General features: G+C 37.1%; 2 protein-coding genes and 1 long non-coding RNA gene across 5 annotated transcripts in view; 2 read left to right on the plus strand and 1 right to left on the minus strand.

Annotated features, from left to right (window-relative positions):
* The window catches only part of LOC148372898 (uncharacterized), a 52,233-nt gene extending 25,885 nt beyond the window's left edge, over nucleotides 1-26,348 (minus strand). For all 3 annotated transcript variants that reach the window (XR_015849575.1, XR_015849576.1, XR_015849577.1), the window contains exons 1-2: nucleotides 26,147-26,348; nucleotides 738-795 (exon numbers count right to left, since the gene is read on the minus strand). This is a non-coding gene — a long non-coding RNA (uncharacterized LOC148372898). The remainder of the gene's footprint in view (nucleotides 1-737; nucleotides 796-26,146) is intronic.
* meox2a (mesenchyme homeobox 2a) lies at nucleotides 4,457-19,817 on the plus strand. Its single transcript, XM_088327476.1, has 3 exons — nucleotides 4,457-5,185; nucleotides 12,324-12,496; nucleotides 17,904-19,817. Exons 1-3 carry the CDS (start codon nucleotides 4,630-4,632, stop codon nucleotides 18,120-18,122), a joined length of 948 nt encoding a protein of 315 aa, XP_088183602.1. The 5' UTR covers nucleotides 4,457-4,629; the 3' UTR covers nucleotides 18,123-19,817.
* agmo (alkylglycerol monooxygenase) overlaps nucleotides 25,923-27,360 on the plus strand; it is a 70,714-nt gene continuing 69,276 nt past the window's right edge. The window contains exon 1 of the mRNA XM_088327475.1: nucleotides 25,923-26,283. Coding sequence (XP_088183601.1) covers nucleotides 26,164-26,283 — 120 coding nt within the window. The 5' untranslated portion in view covers nucleotides 25,923-26,163. The remainder of the gene's footprint in view (nucleotides 26,284-27,360) is intronic.

Raw genomic sequence — 27,360 nt, forward strand, 5'->3', positions numbered from 1 at the left:
GTGAACATGGTCAAAACAACTCGAGTGTAAACACTTATTTATAACCCTAAGGCTTAATGAAGTCCAAATTTTATGCACCCTATAGTCCTGCGCACCTTTTGTATGAAAAATATATGATTGCGCCTTATAATCAATCTGGTGCACCTTATAGTGCTGAAGTTTGCTATATTACTATACACTTATCGTGACTATGTGGGGATGCAACTAGATTCAACCAGATAGTTCCCTAAACATCTAAAAGTGCAGGAACAAAGAACAACCATTTACAAGTTTATATCATATTTAAAAAATACAGAAAACATGGAGCAGAACTGACACACATGATAAATTCACACAGCTGGAGTTTAGAACAAAAAAAGAGTTCAAACTGAAGAGACCTCGCCACAGGCCACCAGTGGTACCATTGGAAACATGTGTGTGTGTCTATATGTTTGCGTGTAAAACCTGTTCCAGTGTTCAGCGCCCGCTAACCTGCTAATAGCCTCCATTTGTTAGACAAACACAGGAGGCGGTTGTCACTCTCCAAGTATAAATATGGAATGATGATTTTCTGGATTTATATATGTGCGCGCGCGCGCACACACACACACACACACACACACACACACACACACACATTTTATAAATATATATATATATTATATATATATATACAGTATATATACACACTCAAGAAAATACACTTTATGAGCACAGCTAAAAACATTTTAGCTGGTAAAAGAAACTGTAAAACTGACCTTCAATTGAACTGGACGAGTATCTGGAGCATCAGAAATGTGGGTGTGATTAAACTTTCTAAATGGACAGAGAAAGAGAAAGATTCGTGAAATTTGACAGACTGTTTTTGATCCAGAAAATGAAGGCTATTTCCTGCAAAAATTTACTGATAAACTGAACATTTCCTGCAATGGTGTGTACTATTCTCTTCAGAGAACAGAAAAAAGGATCAAACTAGAGAAAAAATGAAGTGTGAGGCACGACCAAGCAAAAGGACAATTACAAAAGAGCTCCTTTTGAGAAATAGACGCCTTACAGGTCCTCTACTAGCAGCTTGGTTAAATAGTCCCTCTAAAAAATGGAAGGAGTCCTCTTTAAACTCAATATGAACGTTGTTTATTTACAGAACACGATATAGCGTCTTCACTCAGTTACAAACATCTCCCAGACTCCACTCGGCTTGTGTACCATAATAACTCGTCTGCTGCACAGGCAAAATCAATAACAGTATATGAAAGTACACGCAAAACACCAGTGTCGACATCTACAGAGAAGAAGTGATGTTGAGATGCTGACATTCAAGGCAGAGTTAAAGAAAAAGCCATATCAGAGTCGCCAACAAAAGAAATATTAAAATAGGAAAAAGAACAGTTGTCAATAATACAATAAATTATAAATTAAAGTGTGACTTTTTCATGGAAAACAAAATATTGTCAAAAAAAAAAAAGCTCTAGGAAGAAAAAAAAAAAACCTTTCGTTTTATAATAAGAAGCAAAATCATTAGAGAAAAGAAACGGCTGATATATTGGTAACTTCAGAACCGTATTAATTAAATAAAAACGTATTTAACGATTGTTGAACAAAGGAAAAGGTTGAAAATTTATGGAAACATTTCGAAATACAATGAAAGTGCCCTGCCACCAGAAGCTCCGCCTTCTTCTTCTTAGGTCTATGACCGTGGCGGCGTTCCAACCGTGGCTTTCTGTTAAAGTCATTTTCTCTCTCAAAGAGGAATTAATTTCCTTTCGGCATGGGCCACCCGCCTCCCCCCATTACTTGTATCCAGCTCCGAGTGTGCAGACATTTGCAGTCACCGTGACGACCAAAAGAACTCAAAACTTGACATCAGCTTGGCGTTTGCAAAAATAATGAGCTATTGGTTTCACAATTGTGTGTTTGTGGTTGCAGTGACTCAACTATATGTAATAATTTAAATTTTATTATTGTTATCGTTTTGGAAGATTGCTTCAATAGAATGAAACTTGTCCTGTGTTTGTCAACAGAGACTCGTTGTCCGGCAGGAAGTTGAGACCACTCCTTTGAGGGGTGCTCCAGAGGAAGCAACCATGGAAGACAAAAATGTCCATCTTTTTTGTGGAGGTTAAAACAACAGCGCATTGAATTTTACGCAAACGTTTTATCTTATACAATCCAAACAGGCTTCATTTTAGAACCCCAAAATCCTCCAAATGTTCTTATGCAAATTCAAAAAATCCCTCAAAACATTTCATCCTGAAGACAAGAATCCAATTTGGTAGCCAAAGTGGTAGTGTCAGTCTTTTGTCTTCAAATGCGAAGGTGTCTATCCCAACGTGTCTTTGAGCCAGCCACTTAAACTAAATGTGCTCCAACTGTGACCTGGCAGTACCTTTCACACCGTTTGATGATTTAGTGATGCCTCCCAAATTGCTTTTAGCGCCTGGTGGAACAAAGGTAGTTTTAAGTTCAGTCTAATTCTCGCTTTTTGAAGGATCTCTTGATATAGCCCCAAAGTTAGCCAAAACATAGACGTTTGGGATTATCCATTTGACTAGTTTTTTAAAGTTTGATCACGGTATTTCAAACATGCTAGCTAAATTTAGCTAAAATGTTGACATCTAATAATTCCAGGATATTGCTGACTGCATTTATACAAGGAAGCCAACAATATTTCATACTGGTAAATAAACAAGGTAGAACGGATAAAAGCTACAGTAAATACACTTTACTAGAATAAAGCGGTTAAAAACAAACAAAAAAATGTATCGTACTTTCTTACCTCCCGTCTCGATTACTGTTATGCACTACTCTCCGGTCTCCCGAAGTCCAAAATCAAGAGCCTTCAGCTGCTACAAAATGCTGCAACGAGGCTTTTAAGTAACACAAGACCGTTAGATCACATTAACCCAATTTTAGCTAACCTGCATTGGCTCCCTGTTAGCTCAAGATGTGATTTTTAAGGTTCTGTTGAGAGTATACAAAATCATGCATGGACTTGCTCCCTCATATCTTTCAGATTTAATTTCCCATTATGTTCCGGTCCGGAGCCTTTGCTCTGAAAATGCTAGTCTAATAGTGATCCCAAGAGCCAAGAAGAGACCCGCAGGTTCGAGAGCGTTCTCCATTCGGGCCCCGGTGCTGTGGAATGCTCTTACCCCCGAGATTCGATCTGCAACCTCAGAGGATATGTTTAAATCCAAGCTTAAAACACACTTCTATTCTATAGCATATGAATAACCTATATTTTATGTTGACAATATCCGTGTATTATTTGGCCTCATGTAGGTTTTAGATCAGGGGATGGTGTCATAATAGTCTGTGGTTTGCAATAATCTGTGGTCTGTGCAGCCATTTGAGACTCTTTGTGATTAAGGGCTATACAAATAAACATGACTTGACTTAATCTGAATAAAGAATGGCTAGCTAAAAGGGACAATAAATAAATAAAATGTATGCAAAATTTCCCAAATTCACAGTGAAAACTCAACTGACACAAAATACTAAAAAAAACTCACGGACCAGAAAAAGCACCGCTTTAAAAGTTCTACAAAAGAAAAAAATTGATGAAAAGTGGTAGCCTAAAAAAAAAAAAAAAATGACTGACTTCCAGTGCATTTCCAACTGTATCCTTCAGACATTTTTGTCGGTCCAGTGATGATACACAGGCCTACCAAATTAAATAATACTAAACGAACAAATTAAGGCAGAATTTCAAATGAAGTTTGAAATAAATTATTTGAAGATAATTAAGTATAGTTTTCATGCAACGAAACAATTGGCTTCCAAGGCCTCTTATATCTTTATTGTTGATATTTTGTCACAGTTCTAACACATTTTGTGTTAATAAATGAATCAGGCTTGAGAGGGTAAAGTTCCAGTGCATTAAAAAAAAGGAAAAATCTACAGCTGGCCTGTTGGTATCAAGTTTAATCCAAGCCAAAATGACTGGATTGGGATTGATTTTATGGAAAAAAAAAGAAAATAATGTCAATTAATAAGCCTAAACTATAACATATTTGATGAATTTTCTGTTCTTTTTTGTTGTCAAAAATGTTCGGAATTCCGAAGCTTAATGAAAATGCTGCCTCACACTTGAGTGTATGAATATTAGTGTGCATTCTCAAGATTTTTGTGGATCTCCAAATGACAGTGGAGCGTACCAAAAGTCAAGTTGCCGAATCAAACCATGTGGCTGAATTTCAAATAAAGTCAGATCTATTTGGCTGAACACACCTGCGTGACCTGACGATTTTTTATTGATTCGGCCTTTGGAAGAATAACTGGTGAACAAAAGCAAGCCTTTTGAAGCAGGCCCTGGCTCCTTCAAAACGTCCCCCGTTTCCTTGAAGCTTCTCGGCAGATTTATGGTGACTTTCTTTTCGGCTGTGCGCCGTCCCTCGGTGAGCCAGCCTCCCCTCTCACATTACACCCTATTTATAACGGCCCCTCGCCAGGCTCCCTAACTTCCCCAGGACCTCCTCCCAGCCTCCACGCTTCCCCTTCAACATCACAGAGGCTCAGCTGGCTTCATCCTCCTTCGGCTGGTAGACCAAACGGATTACCCTAAAAGAGGACACCCCCCCTGCTCCCGTCTTTAGCAACTTTTGGGAGCTCTTGGATATGTGCTACCGGTGTGTATAGGAGCTTTTGGCCATGGATCACACACTTTTCGGGTGCCTGCGGAGCCCCCACGCCCCAGCGCAGGGTCTGCACCCGGCCGCTTTCGCTCCATCCCCGCTTACCCTGCACGGACGCTCGGACCACGTCTCCTACCCCGACTTGGCCTCGTCCTCCTCCTCGTCTTCAACGTCCTCTCCATCCGCTTGCATTGTCACAAACTACGCACCCGAAGATGGCCTGTACCAGCCCCATCACCATAATCATCACTTGCAGCACCATCCACACCACCACCGCGGGCACCACCCGGCCCTGCACGGTCAGCACCACACACCCACATCCTGGCACATTCCGCAGATGTCGCCCGGGGGCGTGAGGGCCAACCTTTGCCACCCGCATTCACACCTGTCCCATGAAGGGGGGCCTGTATCCCAGGACTTGGCCCACACCGGCGCCCCCGCCATGGGGGCCACCGCACCTGGCTTGGGCGGCGGCAACACCCCCACTGGGGCTGCCTCAGAGTTTGGCAGGCCCTCTCTATCACCTGCAGAGGCAGAGAAGAGAAATGGAAAGAGGAAAAGTGACAGCTCAGGTACCAAAACGAATGTCTCACATGGATGTGTTGTTTATGAGTGTGTTTTGTTTCAAGTCGAGATCTTGCACATGGGTGTCAACATTACTTTCCTCAAAGGTCATACATGGTCACCTCAATAAATAATGAATAATACACTGAAACTGGCGCCGTATTAGATTGTTTGATATCAGTTTTAAGTTTAAAAATACTAGCAATCAAATTTTTATGCATACAGTGTCTCAATTTTTCAGTTTATATTAGTGAAGGATTTATGGAAATTGTCAAAAGCTGTCAATTGGGAAGTGAACTTGTTTTACATTCCACAATTTTTTTTGTTGCATTTCCTGAAAACACTGCTTGTTTTAAGTAATCTTTTTCAACATTTAACATTTCATTGACATCAAATAAGAAAAATACATAATTTTACGCAGCAAAATGATCTGATATGGAAAAAGTCAGATATTATCCGCTCGTTTAAAATGGATTTGACTGCTCTTATTTAAAAAAATAAATAAAAAGGAACGGTTTACCAAAGAAAAAAGGGGTCTTCAAATTACATTATGTGGCAAATGTAAACAAAAGAAAGAAAAACAAAATGATAAAGTAATATGGAGGCAGCCTGTTTCCTTAATTCAGCACATGTATAGATATTTGGATTAATTCCCTTTTTTTGTTAAAAGAAAAAATATATATTTTTGTCTTGACAAGATAGTTAATCTTCCAAAGTAAGTTTTTGCACATACTTTTTTTATCAGATAAACATATTGACAAAGATTTACATCATGAAAAGTAAATTTATTTTTTAAGTAATAAGTCAACTTCAAAATTAAGAACATGCATATTACATTTAGGCAGGTTCATCGAGGAGAAGAGTTTTAAAAAAAATGTTATCAATAAGGAACATAAATGAAATTGTCATTTGTGGCTAGCCCAAATAATTCCCAATTCTAGCACTGCTGTCATATACATTTATTAATGATTTTTTTATGAGAAAGTATTTTTAATATACATCAAAACAGCCCAATCGGGGGCAAAATGTAGAATTGAATAGAATATTTTTATTGTCATTGATATCAACGTTGTGAAACATTGTATGCAACAAGATTAGACATGGCACTCCAGGGTAAAAATGTACTACAGACTTTGAAAAGGATAAATAGGGGGAAAAAACAATAATTACAACCTAGTGCTTAGAAAAACTGACCTCAGTTATAATTATAATAATGTAATGAAAAAATAATAATGCATTGTAACAGTAGTGACATTAAAATAAGTGTGATAACAATTAGAAGCAATAATTGAAAAAAAAAATCTACATAGGTCATATTTCAAACTTGAGACTTTGTTAGAAATGACATTTACACTTAAGATAGGATTTCCAAAAGGCCTGCAATTAGCATCTTCATCATGTTTTATCATCATCTTTATTAATATAAAAAACATTTAACATTCTGAAATAAAATAAATGTGGGTGTTTTTGTCTGAAAAGCGAAATAAATGAGTTTTTTTTATTGACGGATGCACAAACATTGTCAAAAAATTGTCATGGATTCCAAAAGGGGTCAAGTCAAGTCATGTTTATTTGCAGAGCAAATTAGATGAGCATGAAGTTCCCAATTAAACACTAAAAGGTGTATGATACATATACAAACATGTGCACGCACATATTGGATTTGCAAGGCATCCTTGCTGACCTACAAGATCATTTTCGCATATCCTCATCACCACCATTCATAAGGAACAGTCGGTTTTTTTCTTCTGTTTCTTACTACATTAGTCAAAGTCAGCTCTATCATCAATTCTGCAGCATAAACAGATAATTGAAATGGTGTTTCTCTCAGTCCTCAGTGTTTAGAAGATAAAAAAAGAAACATTATGCAAGGACACTCTAGACTAAGACACACAAAGTAGACCGTATGACACATTAGCGCTTTAACGCTGTAAGATCCGGTGTTGTAAACTTTCTTTTTTTTTTCCAAGAAGTGGTGGAAATGTTTTAGTTGTTGACTTTCTTCACATTTACATAGTGCTTTTCTTCAGACTCGCAATTATTCTCTGTGGGAAATTTGTATAGAAGCCCGGTCCTCAGGTGCAGAATTTACGCAATTTACAAAACTTTGAGCAACACTTTGTGACCTTGGATTGAATTTATCATATTTAAGTAAGAATAATATACAACCTTTATGAACTCAGCGGCGGTCTGCTCAGTACTCTTCTGACCCTTTAAATGAGCTGAGCATGAAGTTCCCCATAAAACACTTGACGGTGGTTGATACAAATACAAACGTGTACAAGCACAAATTGGATTTACAAAAGATAACATGGTTCAATGCCTCACCAATATACACAATTTTTTTTTTTCCTCTCCCAAACTCTAAACATTAGTGTATTTTTACCATTATTAGAAAGGTTTTGATTATTATCAAGTAGCAATTTGGCTATTTTTTGTGAAATAGGGGGTACAGTAATTATTATTTTTCCTCTTTTGTGAAAATATTTTCAAATTATAATTATGATTAATAAGTAATCAAACTTACATGTTTTGGGAAAACTCAGTATCCTGAAGGACTTATTGAGAAAGTTTGGACTCGAATATAATGCTATAAAAGACAAAACCGAAACAGCTTACTTGTTCAATCACGTTTTTCCCAAAAAAAAGCTCCGTCAACAGTTTTGCGTATTGAAAAAAAGAAGTAACTGTCTTTGTAAAACAACATAACCTGGCTTACCAACTAACTACATACTAGTATGTATGATTTATCATATGAACAAAAATAAATAAAAGAAAGTCAGCTGTCCACATCAAACTCTCAGAAAAAGGTACAACCGAATAATTGAGGGGAAAAAAGACAATCATATCGTTGGCAACTAAATAAACAAAATTGACAGTCTTAGAAAAGGAACGTTTTTTATATTCTAAAATATTTATTCGATAATCCCCATCCAACCCTTTTTTTGTTCAAACACAGCCTTCGATATAGTTTCAAATCGTGCACAGAGCTGGCTGATCCTTCCTGAGCCAAGCCCCTGTTGTTTTGGACCAATCACAAAATGAAAGCATGTTTGGAAAGGTAGCAGACATCCCGAAGAAAATATACGATGGTTTTGCTCCATGCGGCTCACACCACAAATACTCGCCAACTGGCACTCGCACACTCACCTCATATTCCCTCAAATGATTTGCAAGCTGATCTTTTGCTCTGAACCCGCCTTCACCGACCTGCTAAAATACGCGCTCCATAACTCCCGTTCGCACACTGATTAGCACCTACACTGCTGACCCAATCAGCTGTCTAAATGTCTGATCCAGGCTCGATCCTGTTTCACCATCTGGGACTCCAAAAAACCAAAAGGGAACCGGAGGAGGACAAAAAAATAGATCAACGTATCGTGGATGTATTTTGAAATCATATATATTTTCATATTACTGACTTGAACATCCATATACCTGAGGTAATTTTAGACACATTCTTCTTGCTCTATTTTTCTGATTTAGAACGTTTGATTAGAGACACAACAGATTACTTACTCAATTATTTTTTTAAGTATTCAAAGGATCAACAGGACAAAATATACATTTGACAAAATGAAATGATCTGCATTTATATAGCGCTTTTCAAGTCAATGACTTCCCAAAGCGCTTTACAATGTGCTCCAAATTTTTCCAATAGCGGCCTTGCTGCCATGTAAGGCGCTAACCTGCTTATTGGGGGTATTAGGGGTTCAGTGTCTTACCCAAGGACACTTCGACATGTAACACGGACGAGTCGGGATTCGAACTGGGATCCCTTGATCCCAAGACGAGTGCTTCACTTGGATTTAATATCTTTTAGTGTTTATCAACTCTGCGCTTGTAAAAAACAAATGCAACACAACAATTGAAGTCATTTTCACTAGTTTATTTACCTCAGGGAATGCAGACTGGAAAGTGACAAAAATAGCATACAAACACTAATCTAAATGAGCGATTTAATAATGCATATGCTTTTTGTATTTTTAAATGAAAATATTTACCTGAATCTGGGAACTTTGCTGTTATATTTCACATATATTTTAAAAACAAGCTTAAACTTGTTTAGACACCAAATTGCTGATTTTTTCACTTTGTATTTTTTGATATTGCCTTAAACAGTGCTTGTGTGACTTTTATTTTCAGTAAAATAACACCGGGGTGGGGTTCCTCAATGTTCTCTGGTTGAGTAATGGTAGTGAGTGAATACAGCTACAGTGGGTGCTTTGCGAGTGGTGCCTGGCTTTGGAGACACCCAGTGGATATATCCTAAACTGCAGGTCATTGTGGCTAATTTTTCTTTTGTGCTTCTCTCAGCATTGTCTGGCTAGCCACAAAAAAGAATGTGGTGGCCCACATTTTGTCTGCGGGCCATGAGTTTGTCACATGTGGATTCAAAGCTTCAATTCTAAGTATTTTGGGAATCCAGAACAATGCATCCCGAGTAAAAATGGATTATATGTCGATTAATCAATTAATTGAGGTGAAACAAATAATTGATTAATCGACATTTAATCAATTATTTGTTTCATCTCTATAATCAGTACTTTGCTATAAGAATAGCTAAGAATATTATGGCAAAGGGAAATTTTGAATTTGTCCTTTTTCATTACACTGTGATATTTTCCCTTTCCCTTTTATGTGTGTGTAAATAGGAGGAAACAAAATGTCACACTTTTTCCTTCTCTGGAGTAAAATGAAGTCTTATGACTGTTACGAAAGTCCAAAGTTGAGGGACAGACTTACTAAGAATAGTTACAACAGAGATGAGGATGAATACAAATTGTCTAATTTCCAGAATGGCAAGAAACTTGCACGTCTGTCTATTTTGTGGCTTTCTTTTTCCATCTTGAAAGATCTTCAGGAAAACATTTTGTACGAGCTTTCCATTCCTTACGCGTCTAATATGATATTACTCGTGGAAAACTTTCCCCCCTATCCTTTGGAGAAGAAAATACACGTTTATTTGAGCGACTGACTGTTTCCCCTCGTCTTGTTCCTCTTTTATCGCACAGGATCACCAAATACTTTAATTGCTGTGGTTAAAAAAGTTTTAGGTTCCCTTTGAACTTTTGACTTCATTACACTTTCACGCAGTGTTTACCAGCAGAGAGTCGAAAAGGGAGAAGCTCATTTGGAAAAGCTCAAGTGGTCGTTACAGAGGCAGATCCTCTTTCCGGGGTCCCCGAGGTGAAGATTTCAGGCTTAGCACCGTTTGGGAATGTGGCTCCCGGTTCTCTAGGCCCGTTTTTACTTTGCCCCACTGCCTTTACGCCTAGTGTTTTCATTATAATATCTATAGAGTGATGTGCTCATGAAAACTTTGTTCTCTTTACCACTCTGGAGTAGGACCCCCCCAAAAAAGGAGTCTTCGATGCACTGCATTGTTGACACACCTACCTCAAGATATAACCTATTTACCTAATATTTGTATCACTTAAATACTGTCATTTTGTAGTAGTTTCATTGAACATTTTGCTTAACGGGTAACTGACAACTTATTTAAATTGCATTTTAGTTTGAGGTTTTTTTCAAATTGGGTACAGCGCAAAAACAACATTAAAAAATAAAAAACAATAACAAGAATAGAATATTTTCACTCAATCAGCTGTACAAAACAATCATATCATATATATAACTATGAGACCAAAGGGAATAGACTGAAGCGGAAGCTTTTGAGTGCCTAACCCTACATCAAACACTTAAAGAAACTGTTGATATAACAATTATCTTAAATATTTATACCTAATACTCTTAGCATATACTTTTTTAAATGAACTTTTTAACGGTAACATTTTTTTGTATAGCACTATACCTAAACTGCATACTTTACTTATTTTTTTCCCTCATTAAATAAGGAAATTCATAAATATATGAACACCTACTTTATTTATGTATTGCATGAAATAAATTGGGATTTTTTTGGATCACTTTTGGGGGATTTTTTGCTGCATGAAAAATTACGAGTGTTAAATTGTATTTGAGACGGTTTTATACTCGTGGAGCTATGGGTCTTATAAAGTGTTTTCAATCATAGGCTACTTAAAGTTAATCTATATGCATTTAAATGTAGAATTTGGTGACCATGCAACTAGCTGGAACTTTTAAAATAATTACCCCAATTACTCCAGTTATTTTGTCATTTTAGATTTTTTTAAGCTAAAAAAACAGTAAAGAGTGTAATATTACTTTGTGAGCCTATGTTGTTTGAATATTTGTGGACAGATCAATTGATTGATTGCTTTATTTTAGAGGGGATAATGAAATTTAACAAAAAATGAAAGATGGTTGAAAAAGCTATGTTTAGCCAGAGAGCTTTTTTTTGTTTCTCGTCAACAGGCCATGATAAAACATAGCACATGCACTATCAACATTATGTACGTTTATGAGTACACTTTTTATCGCTCCTTTTTTTTTTTTATGAAAAATATGTTAGGGTTGCGGGAAGCACGGCGGCACAGTTCTGAGGTCATGAGATCGAACCATCCTGTGTGGAGTTTGAATGTTCGTTTCGATTTAAGCGACATTGCAAACAAGTATAAGAGGTTTATGTTATTGTTGATACTACAATAGCATGTACTAATTACTCATTTTCTTCTGGGATTGATGTATAAAAGTTCCCCAGGGTAGATAGACAAGTACCATAAACAGCTAGCTAGGGCAATGGGATGCTAACGAACTGGATAACGCCTACGCTGATCTTTTCCACAAGAGAGGTTTAACTGGCGTACCTTTGCTCAGCACCAGCTGGGAAAACTTCCCGGAGGATTTCCGGAAAGTGGCACAAAAACAAGCGGAGCTTACCCAATAAGTTGGGGCAGACTTCTTTTCACTTGATTATAAGGCGAACAAATAAACCCCACTAAAATTAAATCCAAAGATGACTCAAAGGTTTGAAAATTACTTTTGTGTGCGGATCAAAGATCCCAAAGCGCACGTAAAAACATACGTCGAGATGAAAATAAACGCAACCCACATCAAGGTCCTTTTGACGATGACCACATATTGTTTATGGTCCGTGTCTTGGATTTTTGGGAGAAAGTCCCCGATTGGAGTTGTGCTGCGGTGACCGTATTTTAAAAAAACAAAAAACAACAAAAAAAAGTGCTTATAGAATGGCTAAAAATGAACGCGATCTTCCGGCAGAGTCGCAGGACGGCAGTCTGAAGTGCGAGCTGAGTGGCAAACCGCGAAAGGAGAGGACAGCCTTCACCAAGGAGCAAATCCGAGAGCTGGAGGCCGAATTCGCCCACCACAATTACCTGACGCGACTACGCCGATACGAGATTGCTGTCAACCTCGACCTTACAGAGAGACAGGTATATAATCTGCACTCGCAAGACGTTGTTCGACACGAAATGTCCATGATTAGGCCATCATAGATAAAAGTAGCGCTGTAAAAAAATGAATATTTTAAAAGCCCACTGTTGGAACGATTAGCATATTTTTCAGGCAAGTCGTATAGTCCAAAAATGCCTAAAAAAGAAGGAAAAAAAAACATGTATAAGTCACACTCGTAGTGTACGTCGCATTTTTAGGATAAATTTATTTGATGAAATGAAACACCAAAAACATACATGTCATCTTGAAAGCCAATTAAAGATAAAAAAAAAAAAAAAAGAGAACAAGGTATACTGACGTATCACGTACGTGGATATCTTACATGCTCGTCAGTAACGATGTAACATATTTAGCGTTATTCAGATAACTCTAGCATAAAGAAAATGCTTACCAAACAATCACCTTTACTCCATATCACTAAATCCAATTAAATACTTACTTTCACTGTATTCATTAGTAGCCGAAATATTTTGAATAAAAACCTAAACGGAGCTGCTCAACTCCAGCCCCTGTTTTACCCATCTCACAGCCCGGACGTTAAACTAACACAAAGAGGGAAAAAGTCATTCTTCTTTATTACATATGCAACATTTAACTCATTGACAGTGAGCCCATTTAAAATAGATTTTTGACATCGATAGTGCCCTGCGATTGGCTGGCAACCAGTTCAGGGTGTCCCCTGCTCACTGCCCGATGATTGCTGGGATGGGTTCCAGCACCCCCGCGACCCTACTGAGGATAAGCGGTGTAGCTAATGAGATGAGAGACATCGATAGTCATCAAATGCACTCACTGAAATATAAAAAAAATGCGAATTAACTACTTAAAAGTTTTAACAACAGCGTTTGTCGTTCTTTTTAACAACTGACTATTGCTCTTTGGACTGCATGCATTTAATTTCAAGTACGTTTGTCAAGCACGGTTTGGCATAACGTTTAAGCTCTCTTTAATAGCCATTTTTACGTGTATAAAATGTCCAATGCATGTCATCAAAACCGTATTGGCTTGAACGTTACTTGAATCTTACTGAGGCGAGTTAGACTCCGTTTCGTTCAACTGTCCGATGTGCTCTTTTAATGTTTGTGCGTCACTGAACTACCGCCATCATACGAATGGTCTGGTTTAACACACGTTTTCGTTCATGCATTTGTATTCGTTGTGCATATTTATGTACATTTTGTGTTTGTACGTACTTTTTTGTGTGTTTACATACGTTTTTTGTGAATTTATGTATGGTGTATGTGTTTACCTACATTTTGTGTGTTTGTGTACTACTTGTGTTTGTATACGCATGTTTTTGGGCATTTTTGTGCGTGTTTATGTAAATGCTGATTGTTATTTTCTTATTCTGTTTACTTTTTTTTTTTTTAACTTCAAGTGTATGATATATCTGTTGCCGGTAAAGTGCAATACATAACACAAGGTTCTATAACACAACTACCCATCTGTTCTTCTATTTTCAACTTTTAAGTATTGGAAATAGTTTTTTCCCCTGGTAACTAGTTACTTTTACTATATCATACCTGTCAACCTTCATAGCTCCATGCCCGTGCAAACTGTCGTATTTTCCTGTACAAAATAAACGTACACCATGTTTTTTTTTCCGGAATGATGCATGATGGGAAATCCCCAGGCGGCAAACGCATGCGCACAGTAGCATCAAACCGCTCGCTTCGTTCGGAACGAAAAAAACGATACCGAGATAGAGGCTTCCGGGGCGAACTCCTTTGACTTGATTGATATGCCGTTTCGTGATAGTTGGTGAATACTGGATGGTACACATCATTGACAAATTTGGGTTTTTCCGTACAGATTTCCTTGTACGTCGTACTCGTCTTAAAATGCATAAAAAAAAAAAAAAACTACTTTGTACAGCAAAACCGTACAGGTTGACAGGTATGCTATAGAATTACTAACTCGGTTACTTTTTGGAAGTAGTGAGTAATTAGAACTTCCTTAAAGTAAAGTGTCCAACACTAGCTTAGAGACACAGAAAAAAAATTTGAAAACATTTCTTCTTAGCTGTCGTAAAGGCAGAAAAGCGCTACAGCGCTCCTGCAAGTAGTGGTAGAAACATGGTGTTGCACGCCTAACCTAAATTCTTTAAAAAAGTAATTCTATCTCAGAGAAACATGTACTCACGAGAAGAGCCACACCTGGCTCGTGAGAAATCCATTCCCAACCCCACTTCTACAGGAAAAAATAAGTCCCTAATGAATGACCTTTCAGCAATGCACACTGTCAAACAATCTTACATGCTGCATGAGTCCAAACAATGATGAACTGTTTAGGACACATTTCAACTATTTCCCCATCTTTCCCCCTCGAACAGTATTAAAGGAGAAAAAAGGCCACTTTATGTGATGCCAGGTCCCAAAGGGAGAGAGGGGGTCAGGTCTGGAATGTGTCCTGGCAACCTGGAATTACATGGGAAAAGCCCCCCGTGACACAAAAGGAATCCCGCGTGATTTTCAGACGGCCATGACAAATGTTTACACCCTCGGACATGTGATGTGACCAAGACAATTGACAAAATAGGCCCATAAATCCCTGTTTTTTTTAGTAAATAAACTTGTGACTTTTTTACCTCAGTGAATACCACATGACTTAAGTCTAAAAGTATTGACATCTTTTTCTATACTTTTTCTTACTATTAATTAATGTAATTTTCAATTTCATAAGAGACGTTAAAAAACGGCATTGTTTTTTTTAAATAAAAGAACATATTTGTAAAATTAATACATGGCCTAAAAACAACAACATTTTACTTTATCGTCTGAAAGTACGACTTTATTCTTGTCAGTTTAAGATAATTATTCCAAGAGATATTCATTCTTGTCCTACCAGAATTTTTTTTTTTTTTAAACTCAACCAAATAAAATTACGGAAATTTGTTCAAACGTTAAAATAAATAAACATGTTTTATCCCCATAAACTACAAGTTTTACTTGTTTGAGTTGTAATAATATAATTTTTAATAGTAATAATTTGTTTTTTATCTGGGTTTTCTATAATGATAATGAACTTTTCATTGCAGAAATTTTCCTTAAAAAAAAAAAAAATTAAAAAAAAAAAGGTGTGTCTTTATCTTACTTTTTGACCAATAAATAATTTTTCATAAATATGCACGTTAAGGAAGAAAACACCGCTTTAACAATATGACTTTTTCCTCCTTAAATTAAAATAATTATTGGTGTGATATTCCAACTTGCTTTTTTTTAGGCTATTGATTACAAAAATAAAGATTTTTTTCCCGCTGTGGTTGTTGATATTTTCCTTTTAAAATGAATATATACAAATAGTTCTGCTTCATTATTAGATCAGTAAACCTTTACAATTACTTTTATTTTAATTAATGTTTAATTATTAATTTATGGTTGACTAAATATATCATTACCTTCATCATTTCTGTAATAATTTTACTGCCTTGCCCCAAAAAAAACTAATAAAAGTCATATAAAATCTGCAAGAAGTTACACTTTGACACATTATTATGTAATTGAAAAAAATAATACATTTGTATTTGTCCTATTAAACATGTAAAAGATGTACCGTATTTTCCGGACTATAAGGCACACCCGAAACCCCCAAATTTGCCAGAAATTTGAAAGAGAGACTACTAATCCGGTAGGCCTTATATGCGGACAAAATTGAAAATGCATTACCAAGTTTTTGCAGTTGTAGATCAGTCGATACATTTGATTGCTTACCACAATTACAAAGCAATGGTGACAACTGAGATTAAATTGGATAGCAATGGTAAGAGCACCTGATCCTAACCACCAGGCCACGGGTGTTTGTTCACAATTGCATATCATTCCATGCAACAGGGATATTGCTGGATCCTATCGACTTAACAACTAGGGATACGGATGACACATGAAAAGGCATTAGGTCTTATCTCATTATCATACTATCTTAAGCCATGGCTTTAGATGTTAGAGAAATGAGAAAAAAGAAATTGATTAAAAGTTGGTATTACACTTTGTTTTCTTAGCTCAAACTAAGCAACGGTGTCAAACTCATTTAGCTTGGGGACCAAGCGGTAGAAAAAACATTCGTACAGGGGGAAGACTAGTAAATAATGACAAGCCTTAGTTGGAGGGATGGGGGTCTTTTTGGAGTCTCACAATTAAATTTTGATTCAGGGATGTAAGATATTATAAAATTATAATTTAGTTTTTTTGCCTCTTAATATTTTTGTCCCTTCATTTAGATTTAATGTCTTGTAGTGTTTATAAACTGTGCGTTTGAAAATAACAGCAAGGCAACAATTTAATTAATTTCCACTACAGTTTATTTAACTCGGGCGAAATTCACTGCAACTGGAAAGCGAAAAAAATAGGCAAGGCAAGTTTATTTGTATAGCACAATTCATACACAAGGCAATTAAAAGTGCTTTACAGAAATGGCAAAGAGACACAATTACAGTTAAAACATAGAAGAAAAGACATTGAAAATTTAAACTGTGTTTTTTTAAAATGCATTAAAACCACAGATAAAACATAATAAAATCAATGAATTAAAATAAAGTAAAAGTGAAGAGTGCAGATAGAACCCTTTCAGTAGTATGCACAGTTGAACAGAGCTGTTTTCAGCCTGGACTTAAACACTGTCACACAAACACTAAATTAAATGATTGTTTTTTTTTTGTCTTTCCACTTTTTTTTTTTTTAATGGAAAAATATTTATCTGAATAAAATGGTAAATGGTCTACATTTGTATAGCGCTTTTAAAGTCAATGAATGAAGACCTAAAAGGAACTTCACCGTTAAATTTGTGTAATAGAAAGGAGGTAAAGCTTCCGCTGTTATCGTTTATTTTTCATATTGCCTTAAACGGCACATCTGTGACTTTTGTTTTTAGTTAAATAACAACGAAATCGGTTTCTTCAATGTTCCCTGGTTGATTAATGGCCGGTGTTAAATACAGCTTTAGGGATTGTTGCTCAGCTTTGGCGACATGGATTGGAATAATTAAAAACCGCAAGTCATTGACGCTCATTTTTCTCTCTAGCTTGTCTCAGCATTGTCTCGCAGGCCACATAAAATTATGTGGCGGGCCACATTTGGCCCATGGGCCATGAGTTTGACACATGTGGTCTAGCGGATAAGATCCGACCAGTCCTGCCGCGATCGGGTTCCATTTTTACGTTATGCAATTGTGATCAGTTATATGTCTGGTAAGTAAGGTTCTTTTTTTATTTTTCTTGCAACCGGAGCCCTTACTGTACTTTCAATTCCATGCACCTTATAGTTGGGTTCGCTTTATAGTGCGGGAAATATGGAACAGTACTTTTATCCATGTATCGGACTTAAATAAATATAATTTTCACCTTTTTGTAATCCCTTTTTGAAACTATTTTTTTACCTATGTGTCATATAGGTGAAAGTGTGGTTCCAGAACCGGCGAATGAAGTGGAAGCGTGTAAAAGGCGGCCAGCAGGGGGCAGCAGCGCGAGAGAAAGAACTGGTCAATGTGAAAAAGGGAACGTTGCTACCCTCCGATTTCTCCGGCATGGCGGCTTTGCGCCACTCCACGGACTCCTTGGCCAACGACGACAGTCCCGACAGCGACCAGAGTGATGATCAAGTTCTGCTATGATGATTAAACGCATCGTTAAATGATGACAAACATGTATAGTGAGCCCCTGTTTACTGTAAGGGAATTCTTCCTGATCCATTTCCAATCGGTAGAAAGTATTTTTTCAAAATAATTTTGACTTCTGGTAACTCGTGATCTATGTAAGTGCTGCCACCATAGTTGGCGACTTGGCATGAGTTCTAAAAAATAAGCCCGATGTAGTGGGGGTTCACTGTTTTGACAACATTGAAATGTGACCGTTTGGCTACACTGATTTAAACATTCCATGTTTGATTTGCACTGTTGGAATTGGCTGACGTCAGATTTAAGGCTAAATTATGCTCCATGTTAGATTACAAAAAAGAAAGACTACTGGCATCTTAGAATTATGACGGTATTATTGGAATCCCAAAGCAGATTCTAAGCGCTTCATTTTCAGGTGAGACAGATACCATTGGTGAGCAAAAACTCAATTCCTCCAGTTTTAGAAAAAGGATTTCTTTGTATTCGGGTAAAACTAGCATTTCTATACAATTTCATACATACATCAGTCCCTCCAAAATTTCTTGCATTTCCACTTATGGCAATATCTGGGTTCATAATGTTGCATGGAGCTTCCTTTCTGCATACAATACCTTCTTCATGAAACAAAAATGCATTTAAATTAAAACTACTCTTGGTAAAATACTTTTTCCACCTACCTCCATTAAGAGATACATACTTTTGAAAGGATTTTTTTTCAAAGTCCTAGACTCACAGAAAACACAAGAACGTTTTTCCTCTCAGAAATGGCCAGTCTTGCCAAACACTAACTTTTCAAAAAGAATACAGTACATATTATCAAAATATTTTTATGAAAAGTGTCTTGTAAACATTTCTTAAAATGTATCTTTAATTTTAGTCTAATGAATATTGTATTGTAAGAATGTCACAATCATGATAAAAGAATGCAACTTCAATTAAATTACCTTTATTACACTGTACACATATTATTAAAATGTTTTAAATCGTGCTATATTTTACGTTATACTAAAGTTGTTTATGTTGTGTTTTTTAACAAATTTAATTTAACTAATTAAACATTTCATTAACTATATGAAAAAAGTAAAATGACATGTTCGTTTTCTTAAATAATGTCACCTCTTTTTAAGAGTTTATTCTTAGAATTACAATTTTATTGAGAGAACTACATTGCCCATACTGTCACAACTCCTTAAAATGTCATTAGGATATTTTCTTACTTTTATTTATACAAAATCAGTATTTACTTACATTATTTGTCATTTAAAAGACAAAAAGATAAACCATGTCCACACTTGTAACAAAATAAGCTTATTAGATTGGCCTGGAAAACGATTTTCACAAATTAGCTACTCAGAAATAAGATTATGACAAAGAACCGTCACAAATCTTCATGGGAATTAATTAAAATGTGGAAAATTGGTGTGAAATGGTGGAGGGACTGATGAATGAGCCATTGCCAGGAGTCTGCTGACACAAGCGCATCATTCGTTGTCAACTGTTGTATGAAATATTGCTCATTTTCTTATAGAGTTCATTCGGTTAATATGAGACTTCTTCTTTAGGGTTGTTTGCAGCGCCAAACCCCAAAACGAATGAGTTGCCCTGCATTTGACACCAACATGAACAATTTTGCCTAGTGAACGAGGGATCGGTATTGATCAGTGATGTGTAAATAAAATTGCATTCTTATACATTTGTATCGCAGTTGTCAGTCTGTGTCATAATAAACACTGCCCACCTACATCTGTGCATTTGTTTTTTTGAGCATAATCTGATTTTCTAAAATACTAAAATGAAACATGCAATTGATGCTCTAGTCTAAAAAAATTGATCTACAAGTGTTGTTCTCCGTCAAATACGAGCGGTAATTAAAGATGATTAAATGCCTACCTCAAATAAACCTGTGTAAAAGGAGCAATTAAAAAATGGATCATCATCTTTGAGAACAGATATATAAATTAGAATACAAAATTTACTCGCCATTTGGCAGTTCGACTTTCGCGTCCGCGGTACTCCGTGGATTTATTTTGATTAATAAAGTCAGCAAAATGTCAGTGGAACCTAAGTCGCAGTTTTTTATTATAGTTTGGCTGGGGTCCGACTTATGTGTTAATGATTTTACATATTATTATATCATTGAGTTTTTATTTATTTTTATTATCGGTACTGTATATTACTCCACACGTTATTTTCACACTAAACCGCAAGGGCCTGTGTTGACAACCTTGCCCTGTTCTGGGTGAAATTTTTTCAAACTGTAAGAAGGAAGTGGCTTATCGTCCCAAGTTGGAGGAGTTGTTTACTGGTAAAAGTGGAACGGAGTATAAATATTTTTGGGATTTAGTGATTTGGAGTCAAGTTGATAATTTGGTAAGCACGTTATCTGTGCTAGAGTTTTTTGAGTACCTCATAATATGTTACCTCGTTATGGGAATTAACAGGCATGACAATCATGTAATATTCGTATACAGTACGAACTTTTTCAGCCCATTCTCTTTTATCTTGAATTGCTTTTCAAGATGACATGTATGTTTTAGGTATTGGATTTTATCAAATAAATTACCCTAAAAAATGCGACTAATACATGTTTTATCCTTAATTAGGGTATTTTTTTGGGCTGGTGCGAGTTATACCATAAAATTTGTACTTGATTATAACCTGCACCCAGTACATTTCTAAAGGAAAAAAAAAAATTCTACATACATAAGCCGCACCTGACTACAAGCTGCATGTGCCCAAATTCAATCATGAGATATTTACAACAAAAGGCGGTGCACAGAAAGAGTTTTAAAAATATACGGTACCTTAACCCCCTTGACACTCCGACAGCCCGCTGGTGGGCTGCCGGGCCTATGATAAACAAATACTCGTCTTTACGATGTCACCAGTAATTGAAATATGGCATGACTATTTCAAACCTCGCCGTACTCTCTATCCTGCTTTATGGCTCAGAAACATGGCCCCTGAACGACACCCTGGCCACAAGAATCGACGGTTTTGGTAGCAGGGCTCTCAGAACCATCGAGAACATCAGGTGGCCCCAGCGAGTATATATATACACCACAGCCATATTCCCCTAGTGGGAGGAGGCTAGAGTCATTTCTGACTCTTTTTGGGAGATTGATTCAGAGGAGGGGATTCCCAGCCCCCTCGCTCAACTCAACTGAGGTGTTGGGAGTCATTAGGTGACCAAACCCCCCCAATTTCAACCCCTAATGCTGAACGCCAAGCAGGGAGGAAACGGGTATCAATGTTTAAGTCTTAGGTATGACTCGGCCGAGGCTTGAACCACAACCTCCCAGTTTCGGGGCGGGCGCCATACCCCCAAGGCCAACGAGCTGGTATATTTCAAAATATACTCACCAGATAAACTTCATGAACAGTCTGAAACAAGATACCCAAAAATATAAAGCCAGCGTAACTCAAAATTACATCCCCTGGCAGTCAACTTCTTTGAATGTCCGCAAAAATGGCATCGTTACATCAAAGACAATCCATAACAATATCCCAGACGAGGGAAACAGCACGTAGCAGTTGTGTTACGCTGAAAAATAAACTGTTCTAACCACACTTAATAAGGGTGGTTATGGAACGGATTAACCACCAAAATCGATGCTAATGTTATGTTATTTTCCTTGAACAGAAATACTTTTTTTATACAGATGACTGCCACCACAAATGGGTCATCTTTGGTTCCATTAAGTGTTTTGTATGAATGGTAATCTTACAGTTGAAATTCTGACGTAAAATATTGCAGTCCCAATATTTCCTCTATATACAAGTGACCATTTAAAATGATTAAACATGTACCTCAAGTTGTCCACCCAACGAGTTAAATCCAACATTACAGGAAACTGTCTCACTTTATAGATTTAAAAATAGATTTCCTCAAATAGACAGAATACGGTAATTTAAGTCGAATAAAGGTCTCCAAACATACTGTAATAATAAAAATGCATTAATGCTTTCATTTGAACGACATTTCTTTCTTCAAATATAAGCAACAACTTAAGACAAAAAACACTTCTTGGAAAATACCCCTTCTTTTTCAGCCAGGATTTGTTTTAATCATTTTAGTTCCAATACAGTACAAACCCTGTAATGGATTTCTCAAATAAAATTGACCATAAATTAACTCAAAATGGTACGCTTTATAATAATCACAGCATACATGTGATCATTTAATCATGAGCATTGTTAACCAAAACAACAGCTCCACTAAAACATTGACAACTATATACCTCATATTTGCCAAACCATGAAAAAAGACAAAAAAAAAAAACATTGCAGGCAAATGTCTTTATAAAAATAAATATTTGTGTGGTAGTTCTCACAAAAATAATTTCCCTACCCCTGAAGCACTTCAACTCTCCAGTTCAGAGTTCACAATTATGAAGTACGTGCTTTTTTTGTACTAAACAAAAAAGCAGAAAGGAAATGTTTGCCTTCATTCTGTAATGTGTAGAGAAACTGAGGCAATATTGATTTTGTGTTTTAACTGCGATTAAAAATTCTTCGTGACTGTGTGTCTTTGACTACTGCTTCTGTGGTGCAGTGGCTAGCACTTTAGCCTACCATGCAAATGGTCCCCAGTTCGAGACTGGGTGGAAATATTTGTTAGCCTGAAGAGGGACGGGCGACACCAGGCTGTACTTGCCCAGGACACATAACAAGAAATGGTGCCCCTACGACCCTAGTGGTTAAAGTATCGAATTTGCCCATCTACACACATTGAAAGGGCAATTACAAAAGCAAGTCTTTTTTTTTTTTTTTTTTTTAAACAATGTTCTCAGGGGTGTGTCATAGTCGGGTCACCAAAGCACACTGCCTCATCTTGTCTTCAAACTTTAGACCGTTTGCTAGCAGAGGAAGCGTGAAAAGTTAAGGAGCATGGCTATTATGTTATGTGCATATTTGTAGTAGATTGAAGAATTCTGGAAAATTCCCGATGGGTGACGAGTTTTTTTCAGAACAGTGTCTAGGCGAAGCTCTGCCTTTCGTCATTCAAAGCTGTATTCAAGGAAGGCAGACGTTGGACATCTACCAGGAAGGTCAATTAAAAGATCTAAGAAGCAATGTCAGGAAAAAGAGGACCCTAAATTTACTGACCATCACTTGACAATGGCGATCCCCATTTGGCATGTTTTATGACAAATTACACATTTTAAGCTCATTTTTTTTTCTTCCAAATTTTATTTTAATTTCAGTATTGTGTTTGGATTAAAATAAAGCAAGGTAATTTGGAATGAGTGTCTATCTATCTATCTACCTTGGTCATATCCCTCAAGAGGGGTGACCGACAGCAGACAATTACATACAAAAACAAAGAAAACAAAAAAGGGAAAAAATATCAAAAATCACACACAAAATTTTTTTGGACCATGACCAACCCAAATGCCCAAACATCCAAACAAGTTAAGCACCTCGGCACCAAAGTTGGTCATGCTCTTGTCCCTCCAGATGAAACGGGACACAAGAAAGCAGCCATGTAACTCGGGTCAGGGTGACACAACACACTCTTCTGTTCAACAGCAGGGCCCGACAGCTTTCACTGGTTTACCCCTGCCGCATCATACAGGTGCCCTGCCCATCCCTTAGAACGCGTCTAAACATCCCATTATCCTTTTATAACACATCTCCACTCAATTATATCACGGACAAGTGCTCTAGCTTCCACTATATCTAGACCTCTTTCCTGCAGTGCACTTATAACACCATCCATCCACGCCTTCCTCTTAGTCTCCTTCCATTTACTTTTGCTCTGTAAATCCTCTTCAACATTCGCTCCTCATCCATCCTCTTCATGTGTCCAAACCAACCAAGTACTCTCTTATCCACACGCTTGCTCAGTTCCACTACTGCTCCAGTTCTGTCGCTGAAAATTTCATTTCTCAATCCATCCAATCATGTCACTCCTAACATACTCCTCAAACACTTCATCTCAAAAACATTTAAGTTCCTTCTCAAATCTGGGTACAATCCAGTATGCAACAGAGATCAAGATGTGGCTAATCAAACAAGTTTAGAGCGGTCGCCATTCCGTATCAATCTTTTGTCACAAACAAAACGAGATGTTTGATGTTATGGTTTACGTGAAAGATTAGTCATGTGAGTTTTGCAGAAATTCTAATTTATTTACTGTAAAAGGTTTCAGAGAGTCAAGTCATGTTTATTTGTAACGCCCTTAATCACAAAGAGTCTAAAAGGGCTGCACAGAACACAGATTATTGCAAACCACAGACTATTATGACACCATCCCCTGATCTAAAACCTACATGAGGGCAAATAATACACAGATATTGTCAACATAAAATATAGGTTATTCATATGCTATAGAATAGAAGTGTGTTTTAAGTTTAGATTTAAACATTTCCACTGAGGTTGCAGATCGAATCTCAGGGGGAAGAGCATTCCACAGCACCGGTACCCAAATGGAGAACTATTGAAGTGCTAGGTTAATTCATAACAATAATCTTCTTTTTTTTTTTTTTGCATGATTAGAAATTTCTTACGACAATTTTTAAGTTTTAAGAGCAAAAGAATAGCGGCTCCATATGTCGGTTCTCAGCTTCCTGTTAATGCTAATAATAAAAATCATCCCTAAATAACACATAACAGTTGATTTCTATCCCACAGACTCGGTTTGAGGTTATCACTGCTCTACACTACTTTTGTTGGATGTTCAAATAAAAGAGGAATGTGTAGGGCGTTGTTTTTGTTGTTTGTTTCTTTTTTCATTTCTAAGTACTGATCCAATATGGCAGCACACAGATAAACCAGGTATTTGTTTGTCAAAGCTGGTCTTTGGAATATATGGTTACAGAGCTGAATTTTCGGAGGGCCTTCAAAATTAAGTAAAAATGGCAATAATGGGGAGCAGTGGTTAGAGTGTGTGCGGCACAGTTCTGAGGTCATGAGAATCAAACCTCCTGTGCGGACTTTGCATGTTCTCCCCATGCTTGCGTGGGTTGCCTCCGGACACTCAGATTTCCTCCTACATTCCAAAAACATGCATTTCAGGTAAATTGGCCGGTTCAAATTGTCCCTAGGTGTGTATGGGCGGGCGATTTGTCTGTCCCTGTGTGCACTGCGACTGTCCGGCAACCAGTTCAGAGCATCCCCTGCCAACTGCCCGAAGATAGCAGGGATGGGCTCCAGCACCCCCGCAACCCTACTGAGGATAAGTGGTGCAGATAATCGATGGGTGGACGGCAATAATCAGGGTTTGGTAGGGTTACTTTAACTTGATTACTTTCAATTACTTTTGGATTACTCCAATACCAAATATGCTAAAAAAAGACAAAAGAAACTAAATATGAATAAAATTACAAAATTTTGTGCAGGCTTGGGAAGTAACGGAATACATGGAACGGCAAAAATGATGTTGGCAAGCCGTTTGGATTCATTTTCATTTCGTTTCTCTCGCATTTTATGTTAGTTTTGCCGGAGATCAAAGCCATGAGAGAAAGCTTACCACGAGTTGTGAGTCATAATTGTATTCATATTTGGTTTCTTTTGTCTTTTATTAGCATATTTGGTATTTGAGTAATCCAAAAGTAATTGAAAGTAATCCAGTTAAAGTAACCCTACCCAACCCTGGCAATAATGGACTTGTACTTGGCACTTCCGTTTGAGAGAAACTTCTGGCACTGAAAGAGTTCATTTCAAAAATCAAAATTCGAATTCATTATTGTTTAAACCAATTAACCAACTACAAATTTACTGTTTCGTAACTTTCCCCCACAAAAATCACGGGATTCCCTCGGGAACTCCCCACCCTTCGCTGTCTTGCTAAAAATTCCTTCCCGCCTCTTTTTTTTCGTAATGAGTGCGAAGGTTATAAACATGGACGTCGTGGTATTTTTGAGTGAGTGTGGGGCATAGTTGACCTACTTTGCCTCCCAAGGAGCAAACAATCCCTATCCCCCACCCCTCAAGGAAAACTTAACCAAGCCAAGCCGAGTGTCGACAAGGAGTGAAATCATAAAACGGCTTCCTTCCTCCACTTGTGTCGTTGTTACCTGGGCAGGTTGACATAATGGCGGACGGTGGGCTTCTCGCCTCGGTGCCCCTGAGGTTACGGTCCATGTTGTACTTGCTCACGCCGAACGAGTCATCCTTCGAGAGTCTGCAAGATGTCCCTGACTATATCCACCAGGTTGGTACCGACACCTTATAGGATAGAAACTTTTTCTTGTGTTTCATCCGGTTTAAGAACACACCTGTCCCCTCAAGACGATATTTGTAAAGTCAATTTCCGTCCAATTTTAAAGGGGGCGGTCACGTGAGATTCTGAATACAATAAAATAAAAAAGTGATGATAGAATTATTAAAATTAAGCAATAATTGATACATTTTGGTAGGAATACACAAGAACCACAACTGTGTACTGATTGGTATGTCCGATTGCGACTCATGTGAACATGGAATTTATCCACTTAAAGGGGCAGTGTGTAGTATTTGACATGTCACTATGTAACCGAAATTGAGTGCTATAAAGCACAAGGAAGATGAACGCAATTTTGTTTTTGTTTTCGTTTTACTGCCAAGCCTTTTGCAAAGAGAGTAAAAAGGAAAACGAATAGAAACAAAGAAGATGAGAACAAAGGGATATGAGGGAAATGAAGGAAAAGAAAAAGAAGAAAAAATTAGAAAATAGGAAAAAGCAAAGTAAACAAAATAAGAAAAAAGTGACAAAACAAATGGGGAGAAAAATGGAAACCGAAACAATCAGGGGAGATAGAGAAAAAAGGGGTACTCTAAGCAGCAATATGGTAGACAATCATGTCAGTTCCCTTAAAGTGTGCCTCATATTATGTCAAATGCAATTTTCTCAACCTACAAGTATTTAGAAAAATGCACGCTTATATGATAGTTCATGTATTTTTGCTTATTATTCATATCAATATTGATATTTCATAATGAATTATGTTTTTTTTTTAACCACGAGGAGGCGCTGAATAATAAACAATTATTCCTAGTAAATTTAATTATGTTATGTTGATGCACTTGCAGCATCCATTGCAGTCTGGTGATACCGGAAGGGGGATTACTTCATGTGCAGTCCCTTCTCAAGGTTTCTTAATTTTCCTCATGTTGTCGTTTTGAGTTTTTCCTTGCCTTCATGTAGGTTTTAGATCATCGTCTTTGGTCTGTACAGCCCTTTTAAGACTTCTTGTGATTCAGCGCTATACAAATAAACATGACTTAACAAGACTTTTTTGTAAATTGTCAA

The sequence above is a fragment of the Urocampus carinirostris genome, chromosome 2 (assembly GCF_059441175.1).
Source record: "Urocampus carinirostris isolate Australia breed hairy pipefish chromosome 2, RoL_Ucar_1.0, whole genome shotgun sequence".
Lineage (NCBI taxonomy): Eukaryota > Metazoa > Chordata > Actinopteri > Syngnathiformes > Syngnathidae > Urocampus > Urocampus carinirostris.